Source organism: Canis lupus, chromosome 12 (assembly GCF_003254725.2).
Source record: "Canis lupus dingo isolate Sandy chromosome 12, ASM325472v2, whole genome shotgun sequence".
NCBI classification, from domain to species: Eukaryota; Metazoa; Chordata; class Mammalia; order Carnivora; family Canidae; genus Canis; species Canis lupus.
Window position 1 is genome coordinate 46,796,258 of NC_064254.1, and position 19,628 is coordinate 46,815,885.

The 19,628-nt window shown below is 37.9% G+C and overlaps 2 protein-coding genes and 1 pseudogene across 2 annotated transcripts; 1 reads left to right on the forward strand and 2 right to left on the reverse strand.

Annotated features, from left to right (window-relative positions):
• Positions 1 to 329: 329 nt before the first annotated feature.
• On the reverse strand, positions 330 to 18,927 carry CGA (glycoprotein hormones, alpha polypeptide). The gene is made up of 4 exons (XM_025444800.3): positions 18,771 to 18,927; positions 2,463 to 2,569; positions 1,104 to 1,288; positions 330 to 674 (listed from the first exon to the last, which is right to left on the reverse strand). The coding sequence occupies exons 2-4, from the start codon at positions 2,560 to 2,562 to the stop codon at positions 597 to 599; spliced, it is 363 nt and encodes a 120-aa protein (XP_025300585.1). The 5' UTR covers positions 2,563 to 2,569; positions 18,771 to 18,927; the 3' UTR covers positions 330 to 596.
• LOC112658317 (small cell adhesion glycoprotein-like) lies at positions 8,275 to 9,667 on the forward strand. Its single transcript, XM_049092288.1, has 2 exons — positions 8,275 to 8,310; positions 9,137 to 9,667. Exons 1-2 carry the CDS (start codon positions 8,275 to 8,277, stop codon positions 9,374 to 9,376), a joined length of 276 nt encoding a protein of 91 aa, XP_048948245.1. The 3' UTR covers positions 9,377 to 9,667.
• Positions 9,779 to 10,709, reverse strand: LOC112658585 (developmental pluripotency-associated 5 protein-like; annotated as a pseudogene).
• Positions 18,928 to 19,628: the final 701 nt, after the last annotated feature.

Consider the following 19,628-nt stretch of genomic DNA (forward strand, 5'->3'; position numbering starts at 1 on the left):
ATATGCATAACTATTTATTTAGAAATTGCATACACTTCTTACAATACTAATATTATGTACTTTCATAAAAGTCATCAAAGGGGTGATATAAAAATGAATAGCAGTGGAAGTTTTTATGTTTTCTTTCCTCACCCCAACAGATGTTTTATAGCTATCCCACTGGCTAAAGGATGCACAGCTTTCTCTGGAAGGCTTGGTGGGATCAAGGTTCTCCAGTGTGGGATCACTGAGTGCATGGGACCCAGCTTACCCACTGGTTCCTTCAATTAACCTTATCAAAAGTAACTGGCTTAAAACTCTTAAGAAAAAATTAGAATCCAATGATAGAATGATGATTTAAAAGGGTTTATTTCCAGAGGAACCAGCTTTTATGGTCACACTAAATGCTGTATTTCACGCCAATTGAAAAGAACTAGACTTCTGATTATACTGTGGGATAAAGAGAAAAGCAATAAAGCTGCAGTACATCCTTGAAGCATGCCAAAAAGAACATAGTAAGAGAAAAGAGGGTTTTATCTCACAAGGCCATAAACACTGAAAAAATTAATTTTCATTCCAGGAAATCAGCAATCATCAACGTGCTCTTTGCAAAATATTTAAGATTTGTGATAATAACAAGTACTGCAGTGGCACTCCGTGTGATTCTCCACTTTGGCATTTCCCATCACTGTGGCCTAAAAGGGAAGGGAAAAAAAATGAATGGATGGATGGATTGATGGATAGACAAAATTGAAAATGTTAAATAAAATTGTCAGTAGCCAGCTGGACTAAATAGATGCTAGCTACTTTTGCACATTCTCCATTTCAGCTAATATTTCACTCTAAAAGATTAGGTTTGCACTCTGTGTGTGTGTGTGTGTGTGTGTATGCTATACTCTCTTCCAACCTACCCCTCATCACCTCCACAGCTATTCCTTTCATTCTGAATAAATCCAGCCTGTCTCCACAAGGTTACTTTTGATATAAGGGGACAAATCTCTGTACAAATCCCAAGCCAAGGATGGGTCATTAGACACCTCTGACATTAAACCTCATGCATGTGCTCTGGGGACATTTCTCAGGTTAGACTGTTAGAAAACTTCTGGGACCCTTTAAGTTCTCACCTTGGTAAAAGCTTTGGCCACACAGCATGTGGCTTCTGAGGTGATGTTCTTTGGGACCAACATTGTCTTCTTGGACCTTGCTGGAGTGGGATATGCTCTGGAGAAGCAGCAGCCCATGCATTGATAAATTGGGGCACCCAACTTGGAGAAGTATTTGTTTTCCTTTAGCTTGCATTCTGGGCAACCTATCACCAAAAAAGGCAAAGAGTAAAATAATCCAAGAATGATTCAAAAAGAAACAGGAGCACCTGGCTGGCTCAAATAGTGGAGCATGTGACTCTTGATTTTGGAATCCTAAGTTTGAGCCCAACATTGCGCACAGAATTTATTCTTTTAAATTGAAAAATAATAATAAAAAAGGAAATTCAATTTTCCCTTATTATGAGATGGTGAATTTATTTTTCCATTAAAAATAGAAGGAAAATAATAAACACTTTTTGGCTATCTCTTAATTTTCATACATAGTATTATTTGTACTGATTATATTTATCTTCATGGGAAACAATTTTTGTCAATATGCATGGGAGATCTCAAGAATAGTAGTTTCTCACAAATATATATATATAAAAAAAGTAGTAGTTTCTGTCTCTTCAACCATGGATTCTGTATCCCAACGCTAATAGCATGTCTATAGAGAGCACAAAACTTGACAGATGAAAGCACCATGCTCATCTGAAAGGAAGATTTTGCCCAGAGGCAAAATATTTTCCCCTTTAGATTCTGCTATTGTTTTTTCCCCCATGGAAACTCCAAATATTGACAGAGAAAAATATGTCAGAATTAAGAAAGCTTGCTGAGTGGAGAGCCTGATATTAGATGGAGCAACTACACATAAGAACTGGAATTGAAATATTACCACTTCTCTAAGAAAAATCATAACTAATAGTAGCTCACAGTTTCATAACAGATGGAATTATATCAGCGACTATATGAGATTTTTCAAACAATACAGTGAAACAAATGTACTGCATAAAATGGTTTTGTTTTTCTCACTTGTTATCTGATGTGAATTCATCTACAAAAGCAAAACTTCTGGGAGAAATGTAAAAAAAAAAAACTAGGCTAACTGAATAAGGAGCATTTTCGGCTTGTAAAACTCAGATAAAGAATAATAAGGAATCTATTTCAGATGAATATGTACATGCTGCTATTTAAATGGACATATTAGATTAATTTTCACTATACATTTTCTGAACCTAATTTAACTTTATGTGTACAATCCAAAAGATCTTGGATATGTAGCCAGCAGCAAAGATTTATCACATTTGAAAGGAGGTGGAAATGTACTTAATGGAGTTATTGATGTACATCTAGGAATGTGTGTTTTTCTTATTACTGCAAATCCGTTTGGTCACATACCCTGCATTGTAAACTCTCCATCAGGAAAGGAATGGAGAATATGCAGAAACACAGACAATGCGGCCAGAATGACAACTGCATATTTTCTGTAGTAATCCATGGCTCTCCTGCAAAACAGACGAGGAAACAAAGTTACTCTGAAATTGGTTTACCATTCATAACAACTTGTAGTTTTAACATTACTACTAATAATAGTCATCAGTGTCTTGATCATTCTGCTTACATCTCCCAACACACTCTGGAACCGTGTAAATAAGAAATAAAATAAAGCAAACTAATTTTTTTTCCTTAGGGAAGAGCTAGGGAATAGAATCTATTGCTCATATAAACCAATAGAATTGGATTTTAAAATTCTGTTTTTAAATATATCATTCTGCTAAGCCTCAATGTCCTTATTTGTAAGACATGGAACTTTAGATAATGTCTAAGAAGACAGATCAATAAGCTCATATAAAATAGATAAGCTTATATATGATATGAAAATGTATGAGCATTTGAGTTCATCCTTCTCATTCCTATACTCCCAGGTGAGAAAACAGAAGGAAAGGACAGTGTCTCTCCTGCTTTTTATTCACTAATGGTAGGTGAACTCTAATGCTCACTATCATTGTGCGACAGTAAATGCTATTCAGCAATGTGGCAAGAATAAACAGCAGAAAATGTTTATCAGGTTTCTAAATGCACTTCTTGACTTATTTTTTGCCTGTAGTTAAACTTTACCTGAGCATTTTTAGTGCATAAGATCAGGCTAGCCAAGGTCAGTTGAGTGATTGACCATATCTAGCATTGACCTCACTGCAACTGAGAATGGAAAGACAGGGAATTGGATTGTATCCACACATATCCTACAGAAATCTCATATAAGATAAAATGGGCAAGTTTTTATTCCTATTTTTAAGTTAAAGTGTTATGGATTACTTATGTTCAAACCACGAGAGAGAATATGAACAGAGCATCAATTACCAATAAAAAGACCATTCAGAACATTTAAAGGAGAGCTAACATCAACCTTACAGAATCTCTTTCAGAAAATAGGGGAGGGAGGAATAGTTCCAAACTCATTTTGCGAGGCCAGGAGTACCCTGACACAAAACCCAAACCAATTCAGTCTGAAAGAAAGAATGGACATAAGAAAGAAAACAAAAGACCAGTATACCCCATGGAATTAGATGCAAAAATCCTAAACAAAATAATAACAAATTGAACCCAGCAATGTATAAGAGGATTTATATATGACCAACAGGGAATAATTCACATATGAAAGGTTGGTTCAATATTTTAAAATCATTTAATGAAATAGGATAAAGAAGAAAAAGAAGTATATGGTGTATCAATTGACACAGAAAAGTTATTTGACAGTATTCAGTACTCTTTCATAACAAAAAGTTTCCGCAAATGACAGTCAGAAGAGTTTTCTTAACTTGATAAAGAGCATTTATAAAAAACCTGCAGCTGACATCATATTTAATGGTGAAAACTGAATGTTTTCTCCCCAAGATTAGCAACATGGGCAAGGATGTCCACTCTCACCTGTTATCCAGTATAGTACAGGAAGTTCTAGCCAATGCAATATGACAACAAAAAGAAATTAAAGGCACACAAATTGAGAGGAAAAAAATAAAACTATCCATATATGTAGATGACATAATCATCTATGTTTTTTTTTTAAAAGGAACCTACAGACAAGGTCCTGTAACTAATTAGTGAGTTCAACAAGATTGCATGACATAAAATCAACAAACAAAGATGAATTACATTTTTATACTAAAAACAATAATGTGAAAACAAATTTAAAACACAATAACATGGGATGCCTGGGGGGCTCAGTTGGTTAAGTATCTGCCTTCCACTCAGGTCATGGTCCCAAGGTCTTGGGATAGAGCTCTATGTCAGACTCCCTGCTCAGTGGGGATCCTGCTTCTCCCTCTCCCTCTGCTCCTCCCCTCCCTTTGCTTATGTTCTCCTTCTCTCTCTATCTCTCTCAAATAAATAAATAAAATCTTTTTTTAAAATAATACCATTTATAATTGTTCCAAAGAAAATACTTAAGTATAAATCTACCAAAATATATACAGGATTTTTATGCTGAAAATTATGAAATATTGATGAAATAAATCAAAGAAAGCCTAAACAAATGGAGAGACATATCAGGTTCATGAATTGGAATGCTCAACATGGTAAAGATGTCAATTATTTCCAAATTGAACGAAATGCTTATCAAAATCCCAGTACTGCTTTTGTAGACATGGGCAAGATTATTATTATTGAAAGGCAAAATATCTAGAATAGCTAAAACAATTTAAGAGAGAAAGTAGGAGGAATCACTATTCCCAGTGTTAGGACTTAGTATACAGCAACAGTAATCAAAACTGTGATATAGGCAGAGGAACAGATACATAGACCAATAGAACAAAATAGAGAACCCAGGAATAGACCTATACAAATATGGCCAGCCAGTTGTTGACAAAGATGCCAAAACACTTTAACAGAGGAATTCAACCTTTTCAACAATAGCTGTCAATACAACTGGAAAAAAAAAAAACTTAATGTAAACCTCATACCTTATATGAAAAATTATTGAAAATGAATCATAGACAAATGTAAAATGTGAAATTACAAAAAATTTTATTAAAAAAGAGAAAAAAGGGGCACCTGGGTGGCTCAGTGGTTGAGCATCTGCCTTTAGCTCAGGTCGTGATCCCAGGGTCCTGGGATCAAGTCCCATATCAGGCTTTCTGCAGGGACCCTGCTTTTTCCTCTGCCTCTCTCTCTCTGTGTCTCTCATGAATAAATAAATAAAATCTTAAAAAAAGAAAAAATTGAAGAACCAAGGACTAGGTTAAGAGTTTCTAGTGTTAACAATAGAATCATGACCCATAAAAGAAAAATTAATAAATTGGACTTCATAAAAAACTATGGGTTAGTCCTTTGTTAAGATGAAATACAATGAACAGATTTTTTAAAAGATTTTATTTATTTATTCATGAGAGACAGAGAGAGAGAGAGGCAGAGACACAGGGAGAGGGAGAAGTAGGCTCCCTGCAGGGAGCCCGTTGTGGGATTGGATCCCAGACCCCAGGATCAGGCCCTGAGTCAAAGGCAGACGCTCAAACCGCTAAGTCACCCAGGCGTCCCCAGGTACAGACTTGAAGAAAATTTTTGCAAGCCACATAACTAACAAAGGGTTAGATCTAGAATAGACAACAAGCTCTCAAAACTCAACAGAAAAAATCCAATTAGAAAATGAGTGTTGCAGGGGTGCCTGGGTGGCTCAGTTAGTTAGGTGACTGACTCTGTTTTAGCTCAGGTCATGGTCTCAGGGTCATGAGATCAAGCCCCACATCAGTCTCCACACTCAGCAGGGAGATTCTCTCTCTCCCTCTCCTCTGCCCCTCCCCTTGCTCATTCTCTCTCTCTCTCTCAAATCAATAAAATCTTTAAAAAGAAAAAGAAAATGGATTCTTCAGCAGAAAGAGAAAGGATATATAGATGGCAAATAAGTACGTGGAGAGCATTTAACATTATCAGCCATTAGTAATATACAAATTAAAACTACAGCAAAATAGTATATATGCATCAGAATAGCTCAAACAAAACATCATGATAATACCAGATGCTGTTTTGGATGCAGAGAAACGGGATAATTCAAACATTGCTGGTGGGAATATAAAATGGAAAATCACTTGGAAGTTTCTTATAAAACTTACCATATAACCCAACAGCTGTACTCAGGCATTAACCTCAAAGAATGAAAATGATGTTCATACAAAACTTGTGTACAGAGTTTCAGAGCAGCTTTATTTATAATAGGCAAAAACTGGAAATAATCCAAATGTCTTCAACAGATAAATGGTTATATAAGCAATGGTACATCCACACCACTGACTACTATGTAGCAACATAAAGGAATACATATTGATATGCATGCATCGCAGATGGATCTCAAGAATATTGCATTGAGTGAAGGTTGCATACGGTATGATTCCATTTATATAACACTCTCAAAATAATAAAATTAGAGAGATGCAGAATAAATTAGCAGTTTTAAGGAGTTAGTGTTGGGGAGGGAGTTGAGGGGGGATAAGTGCAGCTATAAAGGGAACTATGTGGCAATGAAACAGTTCTGTGCTTAATTGTGATATTTGTACACTAATGTACACACAGGATAAAATTTCATGGAACTATACACACTCACACACGTACACACACATACACACAATACTAGTGAAATCTGAATAGGCTCCATGAGTTGTACCAACGTCAATTTCCTGGTTTTCACATTGTACTACACCTAGGCACAGTATTACCTTTGGGAGAAACTGGCTAAAGTATATCCAGGACTTCTCTGTACATATTTTCAACTTCTTCTAAATCTATAATTCTTCAAAACAAAAGTTTATTTAAAAAAAGGCATTCTAAAATAAGCTTTAAATTTGCATGAGTCAAAATTTGTGGTTATTTTTCATGCAGACTGACACAAAGAGACCATATTTTTGCAAAGCTTTATATGAACCTATACATCGTTTAAGAAAAAATTGTCAGCAGAACTAACAGTTTAAATTATAGAAAGACAAACTGCATAAATATTGGTAAGGCTAAAACAAAAGTATGCCATTATTTCTCCTTGATGTATATACTTATGCATCAGTAACTATGGGTTTTATTTATCTCCATACTTAATTAGCACCAAATAAACATTGTTCTAAGTTGGTGGTTCTCAGATTGTGATCTGAGAATTTTAAACACTTTTCAGTGAGTTTGTGAGGTCAAAATGATTTTCATAGTAGTCCTAAGATGTTACTGACTTTTTTTCACTCTCAACCTCTCATAAGTGTTCAGAGAAATTTTCTAAGGGCTACATAACATGTGGAATTGCAGTGGATTGAATATAGATGCACATGGGAATCTAGCTATGTTCCACTGGACCAGTCTTTTTTTTTAAATTGCAGAAAGATAAAACAATGCTGCCTTTCTTATTTTTTTGTTTTAGAAGTTGTCATTTTTTTTATAAATATATATTTCTGTTAGCATGTGATAGTTAATTCTGTTTTTTAATAAATAAATATGTTAAGACTTTTTCTAACATAATTTCTAAATCAGTAAATATTGGAAAATACAACTTCATAAAAAAATTCTTTGGACTCTTCAAAAATTTTTAAGAGCATAAACATTTTCTGAGACCAAATAGTCTGAGAACCACTGCTTAAGTGACACACAAAGCCACAAGGAAGTTTTCAGAATTGAAACTGGTTTCCTTTTTTAAACTAAGTATCATTTTTGTGCTTTGATATTGCAGCTCATATTTTATGAAAATTCAGCATTATGCAGTGAACAATTATATCAGAATTAATTCAGAGAGAAACATTTATAACAAGATTGCAGAATGTGAGAGCATGAAGTCAATGCACATTTCAGAATTTGCTTTATGATAAAGTGAAGATTGAAAAACAGAACTAAAGTCACCATTGCTGTGGCTTTCAATAACAGAAGTGCCTTTATCTTTATTTTACAAAGAAATGGGATTCATCAAAGGATTAACCTTCAAATCTTGAAAACATTTTAATAAATATTTGTATCATTCTAATCATCTTTAGGTCTTTATGTTTTGGAATTTGAGAGAAAAACATTAAGAATCAGGACAGGAAAAAGAATTAGGTTCGACTGGAATTTATGCTATTTTGCAAAATATGCTCAATCTAAATCAGATTTATTAACCTCGCTCAGCCTTTATTGGCATTCCAAGTGAGTACCTTGCAAACATCACAGACTCTATACATCTGACCCCACAGTGCCTCCCCAACGTCCACTCAACATGCTCTTACCTCCTGCCACCTGCCACAGCAGAATGGTGTGAATCCAAGAAATGTGTGTTTTCTCATCTTGGCCAGTAAAGCCTTTCTTTTCCTCCTCAGTCCATCCATCTCAGTCCCTTTAAGGACTGCCCAGCTGTCAGCTTCCCCATGAAGGTTTCACATGACCTCAAAGCCAGAATACATCATTCCCTCCACTACATTCACCTATCACTTTGCTTAGAATTCCTAGATGAAAGTTCCGCAATCTGCCCTGAACTCTAGCCAGTGATTGATATGTTTGTCACTCCAATTCTGTGAAAACCTCATAAGGGTTTGCAGAGTAGATGTAATTATGTTGCACTGGGACTTTAGAACAGTAATAATAATAGCAAACCAAGGTTGCTAATGTAGAGCTGTCATTAAGGAACAAGGTAACTCTCAAATGAGGACTTAAAATAAATGTTTAATAAAACAAAATAATTTCAAATAATAAATTCATTAGAAACTGTATGTTCTCACTAAGCTCTATAATTTGTAGGTGGCTAATATGAGAATCTATACGTGTTAAATACGTCACAGGTAGAAGCCACTTTATGCTGATATAAAAGTCATAAGAATTCAAAAGAAAGCATTAATAAAAAGCATACACAAGAGCTTCAAGGCTTAAATTAGGGGTCTCTTATGATTTAGTTTACATCAAACTGTATGTGTGCATAAAATTTAATTCTTGATAAAACAGGAAAATATAGCATGCTTGAAAGTATAAAAGAATATTATTGTCATAATTTACTATTATTATCTAATGTGTTTTCATGTTATTTATTGTGATTATATATAATTAATATATTAAATGATTTACGAAGTAGGTAAACACTCTACCAGTACCCCATACAAGCTAGACAGATAGACCAAGTATCCTATACACACACACACCCTGCGTGTGTGGTTATCACCGTGGTCTTCCTCACCCTGCTCTCAGTCGTGATCTTGATCTTCTTTTACCTGTACAAGAACAAAGGCAGCTACGTCACCTATGAACCTGCAGAAGGCGAGCCCAGTGCCATCCTCCAAATGGAGAGTGACTCAGCCAAGGGCAGGGGCAAGGAGGAGTATTTCATCTGATGATTCCCGGGCCCCGAGGAGCTCATTCAGGCTCCAGTGCTAACACACTATTTATTAGGTGAAAGTTTTATCTGAAGCCAGTGAGAAGCATCGACTGATATGAGCAAACCTGAGCTCCTTCTAGGACACAGGCCCAAATGCCAACATGACTGATGCCAGGGACCCAGGGAAAGCTATTTATGGGGTCTCTAACCAGGCCTTTGTAGTATAGCTGGTTTCTGTGGCTGCCCAACAAGGTGGAGCAACACCAGGCCACCATGAGTTATGTGCCCAGTCATCTTCAGTTTTCAAGGTCGAAGGGAAGGAGAGTTAGGCCCACTGGCTGCTGTTTTTTGTTTTTACTGGAAGCTCAGGTGGCACATGACAGTTCATAAAATGGCTTCAGAGGTATGGGCTGGGGTTGGTGGGGAGGGGTGGGGGGAGACAAAAAATAAACTGGGGTGGGAAAGAAAACAACCAGGAGGAGGTAAGAGCTGGCTGGTTCCTTCTCAGCCTGATTTAGGGGAGGGAGCTGGTGCCTCTGAACAATAGGATGTATCCCTTCCTTCACCCCTTGGTAGGGGAGAGAGAAAAAGCAAAAAGCTGTTGCTTTGGACCTCCTGAGTCTCAAGGAAAAGGGGAAAGCCGGTGTTCTGATGTCATGAATTCTGGGAAGGGGGAGGGGGTGCTGGGTCGGGTAGGGGGCAGCTGGAAAAACTGGCAGATAACCAGATGGTAGCTCTGGGGGGGTCCTTCATGTTGGAGTCACTCCAGTATGGTGAGGGGGGCATCCCCACTGTTGATGGGGGCCGAGGACTTCTTTTTTTTTTATTTAAAATGTTATCATTTAATTAGCAAATTTGGGGGGTAGGGGAGAAGCCACATTAGGACTCAGACAAAGGCAGAGACCCCAAATCAGCTGACTTTTCCCTGTCAGGCTGGAGCAGAATTTCAACCAGACCATATACATTCCAGCTCTGGAGACAACAATCTACTCTTCAAATCCTGATTCCAGGTACATTGGAGGCAAACTGGCTTCACTTCATCCAAGGACCTAGCTGTAGGGCTTTCATGGCATCCTCAAGTTTGAGCATCCCTCGTTCCTGTCGCTGGCGGTGCCACTAGGCCATGGACTGGAGCATCCACTTGGCCCTGAGCTTGTACAAGTAAGAGCCATAAACCAAGACCTCAGTGAGGCCCGAGGATTCCAGAACCTTTAGCTCGAGCATGACTTTGCTCACTTGCTCGATGTACAGGATTCGAGATCCAGCTGGGCCAAACATAGTTTCCAAGAGCTGCATCTGGACCTGCAACACCACGGGTCTTTCAAGTCTTCCAGAACTTTCACCCATAGTGGAATAAATGGGCATTAAATGGGGTGCAAAAATAGACACACCACTTTTTGATGTGGAAGTGGCACACATACTCTCATACTACAGAGGGAATTTAGTCCAAGATATTTTTGTGGCCTTCTTTGGAAATACAACCTGCTATCACATGAAAACTTAGGGACAATAAATACCCAGGGGCCTTCTCTTTGGAGCTCCTCTGTTCTGTTTTTATCACAGAAAAGGCCCTTATAAAGTTTGGTGTGTGTCTATCAACAATCCTGCCCTGTCTGTCATAGCATGGAAAGACTTCAAGGCTAATTAAATATGTTTTTACATTATCATATGTGAGTAGATGTGTGTGTCTCTATGTCCGTACACATCTGTACATATAAAAGACAGCTCCAAGATTACAAGTGCTCGCTACAATGTGAAATCCTGCCCTTCACTTGCAAAGATGATGCCATCGTTCCCCAACTGCCAGAGAGCAAGGTTTTCGGTTTTTCTAATGGTAGTGATGGCAAGGGTGACTCATCTATACTCTGCACACCCAGAAGTCATCTGACTCATAGCACACTTTTGAGATGACTAGTTAGGGTTAGAAGCACAATTCTTTATTAACAAAACAGTAGAAATCTAACTGACTTCTAGAGGCTTCTCATTAGCCACATCTAACTCAGCTAACTACCGAGGAGAGGCAAAGTCAGTTCCCTTCAGTGAACAGTAACTAATGAAGGGAACCTCTAAGGTAAAGCCCTTAATCCCTAGCACATTGCCTGGCATGAGGCAGGTATTCAATAATTGTTTATTAAACAGAGGATAGGCCTGTAAGTTTTAGCATCTTGCCTGGTGAGAGAAGATAGCCATAGCTCACCTTGAAGAAAGATGTGAAGGAAGAAAGTCACAAGGGAAAGTAGAACGTTTGGAATCCATCATCCCACAACTTCCACAGAGTCAGCTCATCTCTACTTCCTGCTGAGTGACCACCTCTGTCTCCAGCTGGACGAATTTAAAGAGCCTGGGGCCAGTAGTAAGGAAACTCAGCTTGGAGTGACCCTGGTAACTATTTTTCTTTGCTCATGCTCTCTAGTTGCAGTAAGGGGGTTTCTACTTTGTCCTTGTAACAAATTCTTCACAGCAGGTAGAGCATGAGAGTGTTTCACGATCCCTTGCTCCAGGCCCTAGCCTCAATAGTCCTCCAGGTTCCCCGTTCTTCCAAGTAGACAGTCAAACATTGTTTCCAGGCACCACAGTGACCTTCAGACCCATTAACATATTCACTGATAGTTTTTCCAAAGGTGGTGACGTGGATGGCTGACCAATTGCGGGGACAAGGAGAGACTGGTTAATACTCCCTCAATCTGTCCCCAGTCATCTCATCAACTCTTGAATATAGATAATTACTGTTTTCTCTATCCTATGATAAGATGAGTTTGGGTGGGTACCTGGGTGGCTCAATTGGTTAAGCGTCTGTGTGTGGCTCAGGTCATGATCCCAGGGTCCTGCGATGGATCCCCGCATCAGGCTCCCTGCTCAGTGAGGAGTCTGCTTCTCCCTCTCTGTCTGCCCCCCACCCACCCCCCCAGTCACGCACTCTCTTTCTTGTGCTCTGTCTCTCAAATAAATAAATACAACCTTTAAAAAATAATTTTAAAAAATAGAATAAAAGTAAATAAACAAAAAGATGAGTTTGGGATAATTTGACGGGAGTTAAGTGCAAAATTGAAGGTCCAAGCTGAGCCCTTGAGAGATTTAAAGACTGAATAAGCACCTGCTACATGTCAGGCACAGTGCCAAGTACGGATGACACAAACTTGAATAAGTTTCCTGCTATCTGACCCAGATACAAAGGCAAGTAACCGTGAGAGTGAAGAATGTTGTAATGAAAGCCTTTGTAGGCACTGAGCATTCGCTGGGCAGAGGACATGACAAAGGAGAGATGACAAGCAAATGAGAATTAAGAACGTCTACTTAACTGAAAGAGAATCTCTACAGCAGTTAATACACATTTTAGGATTTTGATATTTGTGCAAGAGCTTCATGGATTCAGTAGTCCCCATAATTCATGAAGCAGCTAGAGGTGGCAAATAATATGCCTCAAAGAGCCCCATGATCCAGAGGGAAATAAGGCCGAGTGAAGCCACACAGCTCAGTGGCACCATTTGGGATGGGATTTCGGTCTATCAGTCACTTCACAGTGTTTTGTGCTTCTTTCGTGTGGGCTGTGACATGCCATCCAGACTGAGGAAGATCCAGAAACCTCAGGGGCACGTGAGGCATGGCCCCAGCAGCATGGGCAAGCGCCGGAAGCACCCTGGGGGCCAGGGTAATGCTGGTGGAGTGCATCATCCAACAGGATCAACTCTGACAAATAACACCGAGGTTACTGGGGAAAAGTTGGTTTGAGGCGCTACTTAACGAGGAACCAGAGCTTCTGGCCAGCTGTCAACCTTGATAAGCTGTGGACCTTGTCCCTTAGCAGACACAGAGAAATGCTGCCAGAAACAAGGCTGGAACTGCTCCTATCATTGATGTGCAGCGATCTGACTCTACAAAGTTTTGGGAAAGGGAAAGTTTCCAGAACAGCCTGTCATCGTGAAAGCCAAATTTTCAGTACAAGAGCTGAGGAGAAGATGGGGGGTGTGGGGGTTGGGGGGTGCGGGGGGAAGGGGCTGCATCTTGGTAGCTTCAGGGCATGTGGAGGGAGGTTTATTAAATGGTAACAGGTGCTTTTCAAAAAACGAACAAAACAAAACAAAACACAACAACAACAGTGCTTTGTGCCTTCCCAAAATCTTTAAAGGGACCCAACTCCTTTTCCAGATGAAATGGGGAGAAAGGAAATGGGGGAAAAAGGGGTCTCATAGATAGAAATATACAGCATAGCTTGTACCACTATGTTTTACAAAAAAAAAAAAAAAAGGTTTCCATAAAGAAGCACTGAACAAAAGATGACAGTAAAATATTTACCTTAAAAATATTTATTTTTAAAAATAAAGGAATGGGGCACGTGGGTGGCTCAGTCAGTTAAGCATCTGCCTTCGGCTCAGGTCATGCATAACCTCAGGGCTAGATCCTGGGATCCAGCCCCACTTCCGGGCTGCCTGTTCAGCAGGGAACCTGCTTCTCCCTCTCCTCCCACTCCTGCTCCCTCTCACTATCTCTGTCTCTCTCTCTCAAATAAATAAATAAAATTTAAAAAATAAATAAATAAGAATAAAGGGGAAAAAACAAGCAATAATTAGAAGAAAATTGAAGGACTTATGGACTTATGAAAATGATTTTAATCCCTTTATGACCATTCTTTTAACAATTATATTTTGAGAAGTTTCTTTTCTTAATTGAATAAATTTAAGGGGCTTATAATAAGATGCATACCTTCTACTTTAATTGTTATTTAAGGCACATTACAATGTTAACTTAATTATGTAATTAAAATCTTAGTTTTTCCATTACCCTTTGGTTTTCCTAGCACATGAGCATTTTTTAAATCGTCTGCATACGAAATCAATAAGGAATTTTGATAAGACAAACTATGTGCCCCATGAAATATTGTTCTCAATGAGAATTTCAAATGTTCGTTGTTTAAAAATGCCCAATTTTTTAAATTAACATTATTGAAGTAATAAATGCTGGCAGGAATAGAACATCAGATAGTTATCAATTCATCACTCAGAAAAGTAAAATATCCAAAGGCTAGAAAAGTTTTATATGGAGCATTATTATAGGAATATAAGAATGTTTCCTGTAACTTTTCAGATTTGTGCATTGTATTTTGTTATGTTTAGCTGAGCTATTTTTATGCAATCTTTTGACACACCAAGTATCATTTCCATTTAAAAGCATTAAAGCATAAAAACATATTTCATTTGCCTTGAAGTTTTTCAATAATAGAATAGACAGGTCAGAATTATTGATTTCTCTTCCCTAGAACCTTACTTTATACGGATTTGTGTGTGTGTGTGTGTGTGTGTGTGTGTGTGTGTGTGTGATAAAAACAGCAGAAGAGCTTCAAAGAGAAGCTCCTTTATTGCCCCTATGTTTCATTGCTATGGCAGGTCATACCTCCCAAAGGTGGCAACAAAAATATCTCTCAGCTTATATTCCTTCTGTCATATGACACTTCCACTTCCACATCAAAACACACCATGTTTCTTTTTGTACCACATTTGAGCGAGGTGGGCCCTCTGCCTACTGGAACCAACAGAATATGGCAGGTGCAACTTTGTGCCGGTTGTTGGTAGATCCCAGCCCAAACCTGGCAGTTCCCTGGTTTCTGTCTCTTGAAAGACTTCCATAGGAAGTGCTACTACTCTGAGACCACCCTGCGATAAGAAGCCAAGCCACTGGGACACCTGGGTGGCTCAGTGGTTGAGCATCTGCCTTTGGCTCCGGGTGTGAGACTGGGATCCGGGATTGAGTCTCACATCGGGCTCCTTGCAGGGAGCCTACTTCTCCCTCTGCCTGTGTCTCTGCCTCTCTCTCTCTCTCCCTGTGTCTCCCATGAATAAATAAATAAAATCTTTTTTAAAAAAAATTTAAAAGCATTAAAGCATAAAAACATATTTCATTTGCTTTGAAGTTTTTCAATAATAGAATAGACAGGCCAGAATTATTGATTTCTCTTTAAATCTTTTTAAAAATTTTTAAGAAAGAAGCCAAGCCACATGGAGAAAGAAAAGAAGGCCAAGAAGTAAGAAATGAAGAAGTCATCCTAGATGACCAGTTTGGTTGTATCTCCAGATGACTCCAACCCCAGCCACTATCTGATCACAAATACATGAGAAATCCAAGTTAAAAACTGCCCAGATGATCCTGGGGCCACCTACAGAACCAAGACAAAACGATAACTTGTTGTTTTACCCACTAAGGTTTTGGGGAGTTTGATGTATCATGGTAGATTCCTGGAACAATCAGCTATTGCTCTGTCTTATAACAAAAATTCTTCTTCCACGGTCTGCAATATCAGACCTCAGTCTTGCCTTTCTGCTTTCTCCTCTTTCTACTGTCTCCTTACTTTTCCTCTGTGGGCGGTTATTTATATAACACGTATTCAGTTACTCTATTTAGGAAACGTAGCGATGTGTGAAAAAAATTTTGGAGTTAGCATTCTACACAGTATCTGCAATACTGGCTTTGATAATAACAATAACTATGCTTTAAAAATAATTCCTACATTTAACGGGGCACTTTCGTGTGCTAGATGTTCTTTTGGGCATCTTTGAACACACAAACATATTCAATACTCACAACAATCTTGTGAAAGAAATTCTTGAGGCAAAGTAACCCAGACAAAGTCACAAAATTTGTTGCGGGGTGGAGACAAGATTTTAGAATATCTCTTTACAATTTCAAACTCCTAGCTCTGAACCACGCTTCACTGTAGTGCCTTCAAATCTTTATATTTTACAATGAAGTTCTTAAATGATTTTTTTCAGATGGTATATCCCTAAATAAGATGCTGGCATTTTTTGTTGAGAGCAACATTATGTTGTGCCAGCTTAAATATAACTTACCTATGTAATCTTTTATTTTACATATTTATTTGACTTCACCTTCTTCAGAACAGCCTTGAGAAAGCCATTTCATGTGGATTAGGAGGCATTTTATACCTGCTTAAGTTATGAGGACTGGTGTCTGTGCGAGAAAGAGGGTAACGTTGGCTTTCACATACATTCTTTTGTTTGATTCTCTTTACACCTCTATGAGGAAAACATTAATATGGCACCTATTTCCTAGACTAGAAAAACTACACTTCAGAAAATTAAAGGGCTCTGCCAAAGTCACTCAGAAAGTGATCTGATCCTAAAATCATACTTTTCCACCCATACCACTGCTATGACCCAGAAGTACATAGTTAATCCATTATTGCCTTTAGGACATTGATTTACACAGAGATCATGCTGTTACAATTGTCTTTTCTAATTTGATTTCCAGTATTGCCTTGATTCCACTCTCGGTTCAGCGTCAGTCCTGTCTACACCCTCTCTTTCTCTTAGACCCTGGTGTATAAGGATGCTAGAGTATTTTTATAATATTATCCCTATATGAACCAAGAAATTACCAGATTACTTTATGCTACATTACAATAGGTAATGCTGAAATGTTATATACCAAAACAGAAGTTTGCAAAGATCATAAATTAATGCCAAACTACTCCACGATTCACAATCTGTAAAAATAGAAGTTTGGTGCTATGGGTCATACTGTTCTCAGTGGGAAATATTAATTGATTCCTGTACATCTTCTCTTTGTGAAAGCAGATTATCTTGATCTATTTTTGAAAAAGATGCACATTACCTTCTAATTTTGCTATTTCTATTTCCCAGCTCTTACTGTGAGTTTTCATGTAAATTTGAGTCCCACATTTATAAGAAATGTACAATGAAACTGAGAATCTATTCTGGAACATAATCAATTGCTTTTCTAACATTGTACACATGCTACCCTTTTCAGCAGGAAATGGTAAGAAACATGACTCAAAATTTCAAAAACTCTATTACTGAAAAAAAGAAAAAAGAAACTTAAACCAAAACCAAAGTTAAAATTGAAATGAAAGCACATGAACTGTTCATAAGTGGTAACTGTTCTTACCTTTTTAAAATAATTCAAGACTATAGCAAAGGATTATAATGCAATTTGGATGACCAATATTTTTAATAATTGATTGGGTATTAAGTCGGGTAATTATTTAAAAGATATCCTCAGAAAATTAAAAAGATTCCTCTGATCTAATATAAAATATCTTATTTTTGAGTAGGGAAAGGATTGTAAGTACTTAGGAAATAAAAGTTCCTATGAAGTTTAAATAGAACTTCTGCATTCCCAAGGGACCCATAATTCTTCCATGTGCCCAAACCCTGTTCCTCAGCACTAATAGAGGAACAAGAGACCACTTTTATTTTCTAGTCTCAATTTCCCAATAAGCTGCCATTTCAACTACTGCTCATGTAAATACAAGTAAGGTTAGCAAGTTTCCAGAAACTCTCACTGGAACACACCAACTAGATTTGGTCAAGAGATTCAGAATTACAAGGTCATCAGTAATACTTGGAGAAATAGCACTGAGTCTTAATTTTGTAGCATTTTATGAAAGAAGAAAATAGAAACAATGTTGTCCAAAAATTGTCAGTGTTACTATATGCAAGTATATAGGAGAACATCTATTCAAAAGACATCAGAAGCTATGGTCATCTGAGTAAACAAGTGAGCTGCTTTATGATTGGCCAACTTGAAGATACAGTCATGCATCATTTAAAAACTGATGGTAGGGGCCACTGGGTGGCCCAGTCAGTTAAGCATCTCACTCTTGATTTTGGCTCAGGTCATGATCTCAGGATCCTGGGATCTAGCGGAGAGTCTGGTTCCCCACTCAGCATGGAGTTTGCTTGAAATTCTCTCCTTCTCCCTCTGCTTCTCCCCCCCACCCCATCACAGGCTTGCTTATGCTCTCTCTCTTCCTCTCTCTAAAATAAATAAATAAATAAAATCTTTAAATAAATAAGCAAATAGAGGCACCTGGGTGGCTCAGTGGTTGAGCATCTGCTTTTGGCTCAGGTCATGATCCTGGGGTCCTGGGATTGAGTCCCGCATTGGGCTCCCTGGGGCGGGGGGTGGGGGGAGCCTGCTTCCCCCTCTGCCTATGTCTCTGCCTCTGTGTGTGTGTGTGTGTGTCTCTCATGAATAAATAAAATCTTTAAAATAAATAAACAAATAAATAAAAACTGATGGTAAAACAATATCATCAACTTATATAATGTCTACTCTCCTTCTGCCTGTAAGCTACTCAAACAAATGTCTTTCAAATGATACCCAATATTTCTTGAGGAAAATGTTTAGATACTGACAGGCACTTGCACATCTCAGCAGGAGACATTTGGTTTCTGGTTTCTGTTAGATAACATCTTAGCCTGTGATCAGACCACAGTTTTGCAGACTTCCTCCCTATTCAATCATGAGTGCTGAAAAGAGAATGTGTAAATGTCTGTCTCTCTCCTCACTAAGGCTTATGCATAGCTGACCTATATTATAAAATATTTTACACCTCACTCAATTAAAATCCCACAAAATTGTTTCATTCATATTACCTTCCTCCGGACTTTTTGCAGGATGTGCTCAGGGCAGCTGATTGTGGATCTGAAGATGGATTTTAGCTTTGCCTTGTGATTTCTCAGTAACTACAGTTAATAAAGTCCTCACTTGTCTTTTATACCAGCAGAGTAATAAAAACTGCATGTTCCCACCTGCATCTAAGCCCAGGGATCAACAGTAAATTCCATCCAGTGATTGAATGGTCCTTCATGTAATTACTATGACATCAATTTGATCTTATCTTGTTTCAACCCTTAGATCATTTTTTGTTTTGAGCCGTTTTCAGGAGGTGGTGACTGCAAGGTCAGCCTATGAAAAGACAGTACATGTCATTTTCTACGTAATTTTATCAAGACTTACATACAACATCCTGAAAGTTGACACTTTTCTATAAACAAGACTCTATGACTATCACATTTAATTAGCTAAGTACCTGATGTTTACTGAAAACAGGAGAAAACTATAAATTTCAGATAATAGATACAGAACATTACCAGGCTTACTTTATTCTAGTAGGAAACAGAAAACCAAAACGCATACCTATTTAAATTTTTCTAACATTAAGTATGTATTTGGATTTGATAAGGATGCATAGAGAAAGTATGAGATGGTTCTGAGAAGGACTGATTCATTCTCAATATTGTACTTTCTTTTTCCTTTTCTTTTTTTAAATTTCACTTTGGTAAAACCCAGTTTCTTCCTAAACAAAAAATACATGTTTACAACTTGCCAGATGTGGGACACTTAACTCCAAGATTCCCAATACATGTCTCTCTAAAACTACCCAGCTCCTCAGGATTCAGCTCTGGCTTTTATCTAGAGATTCTGATCCCTCAAAGTTTCCTGTCTCCATA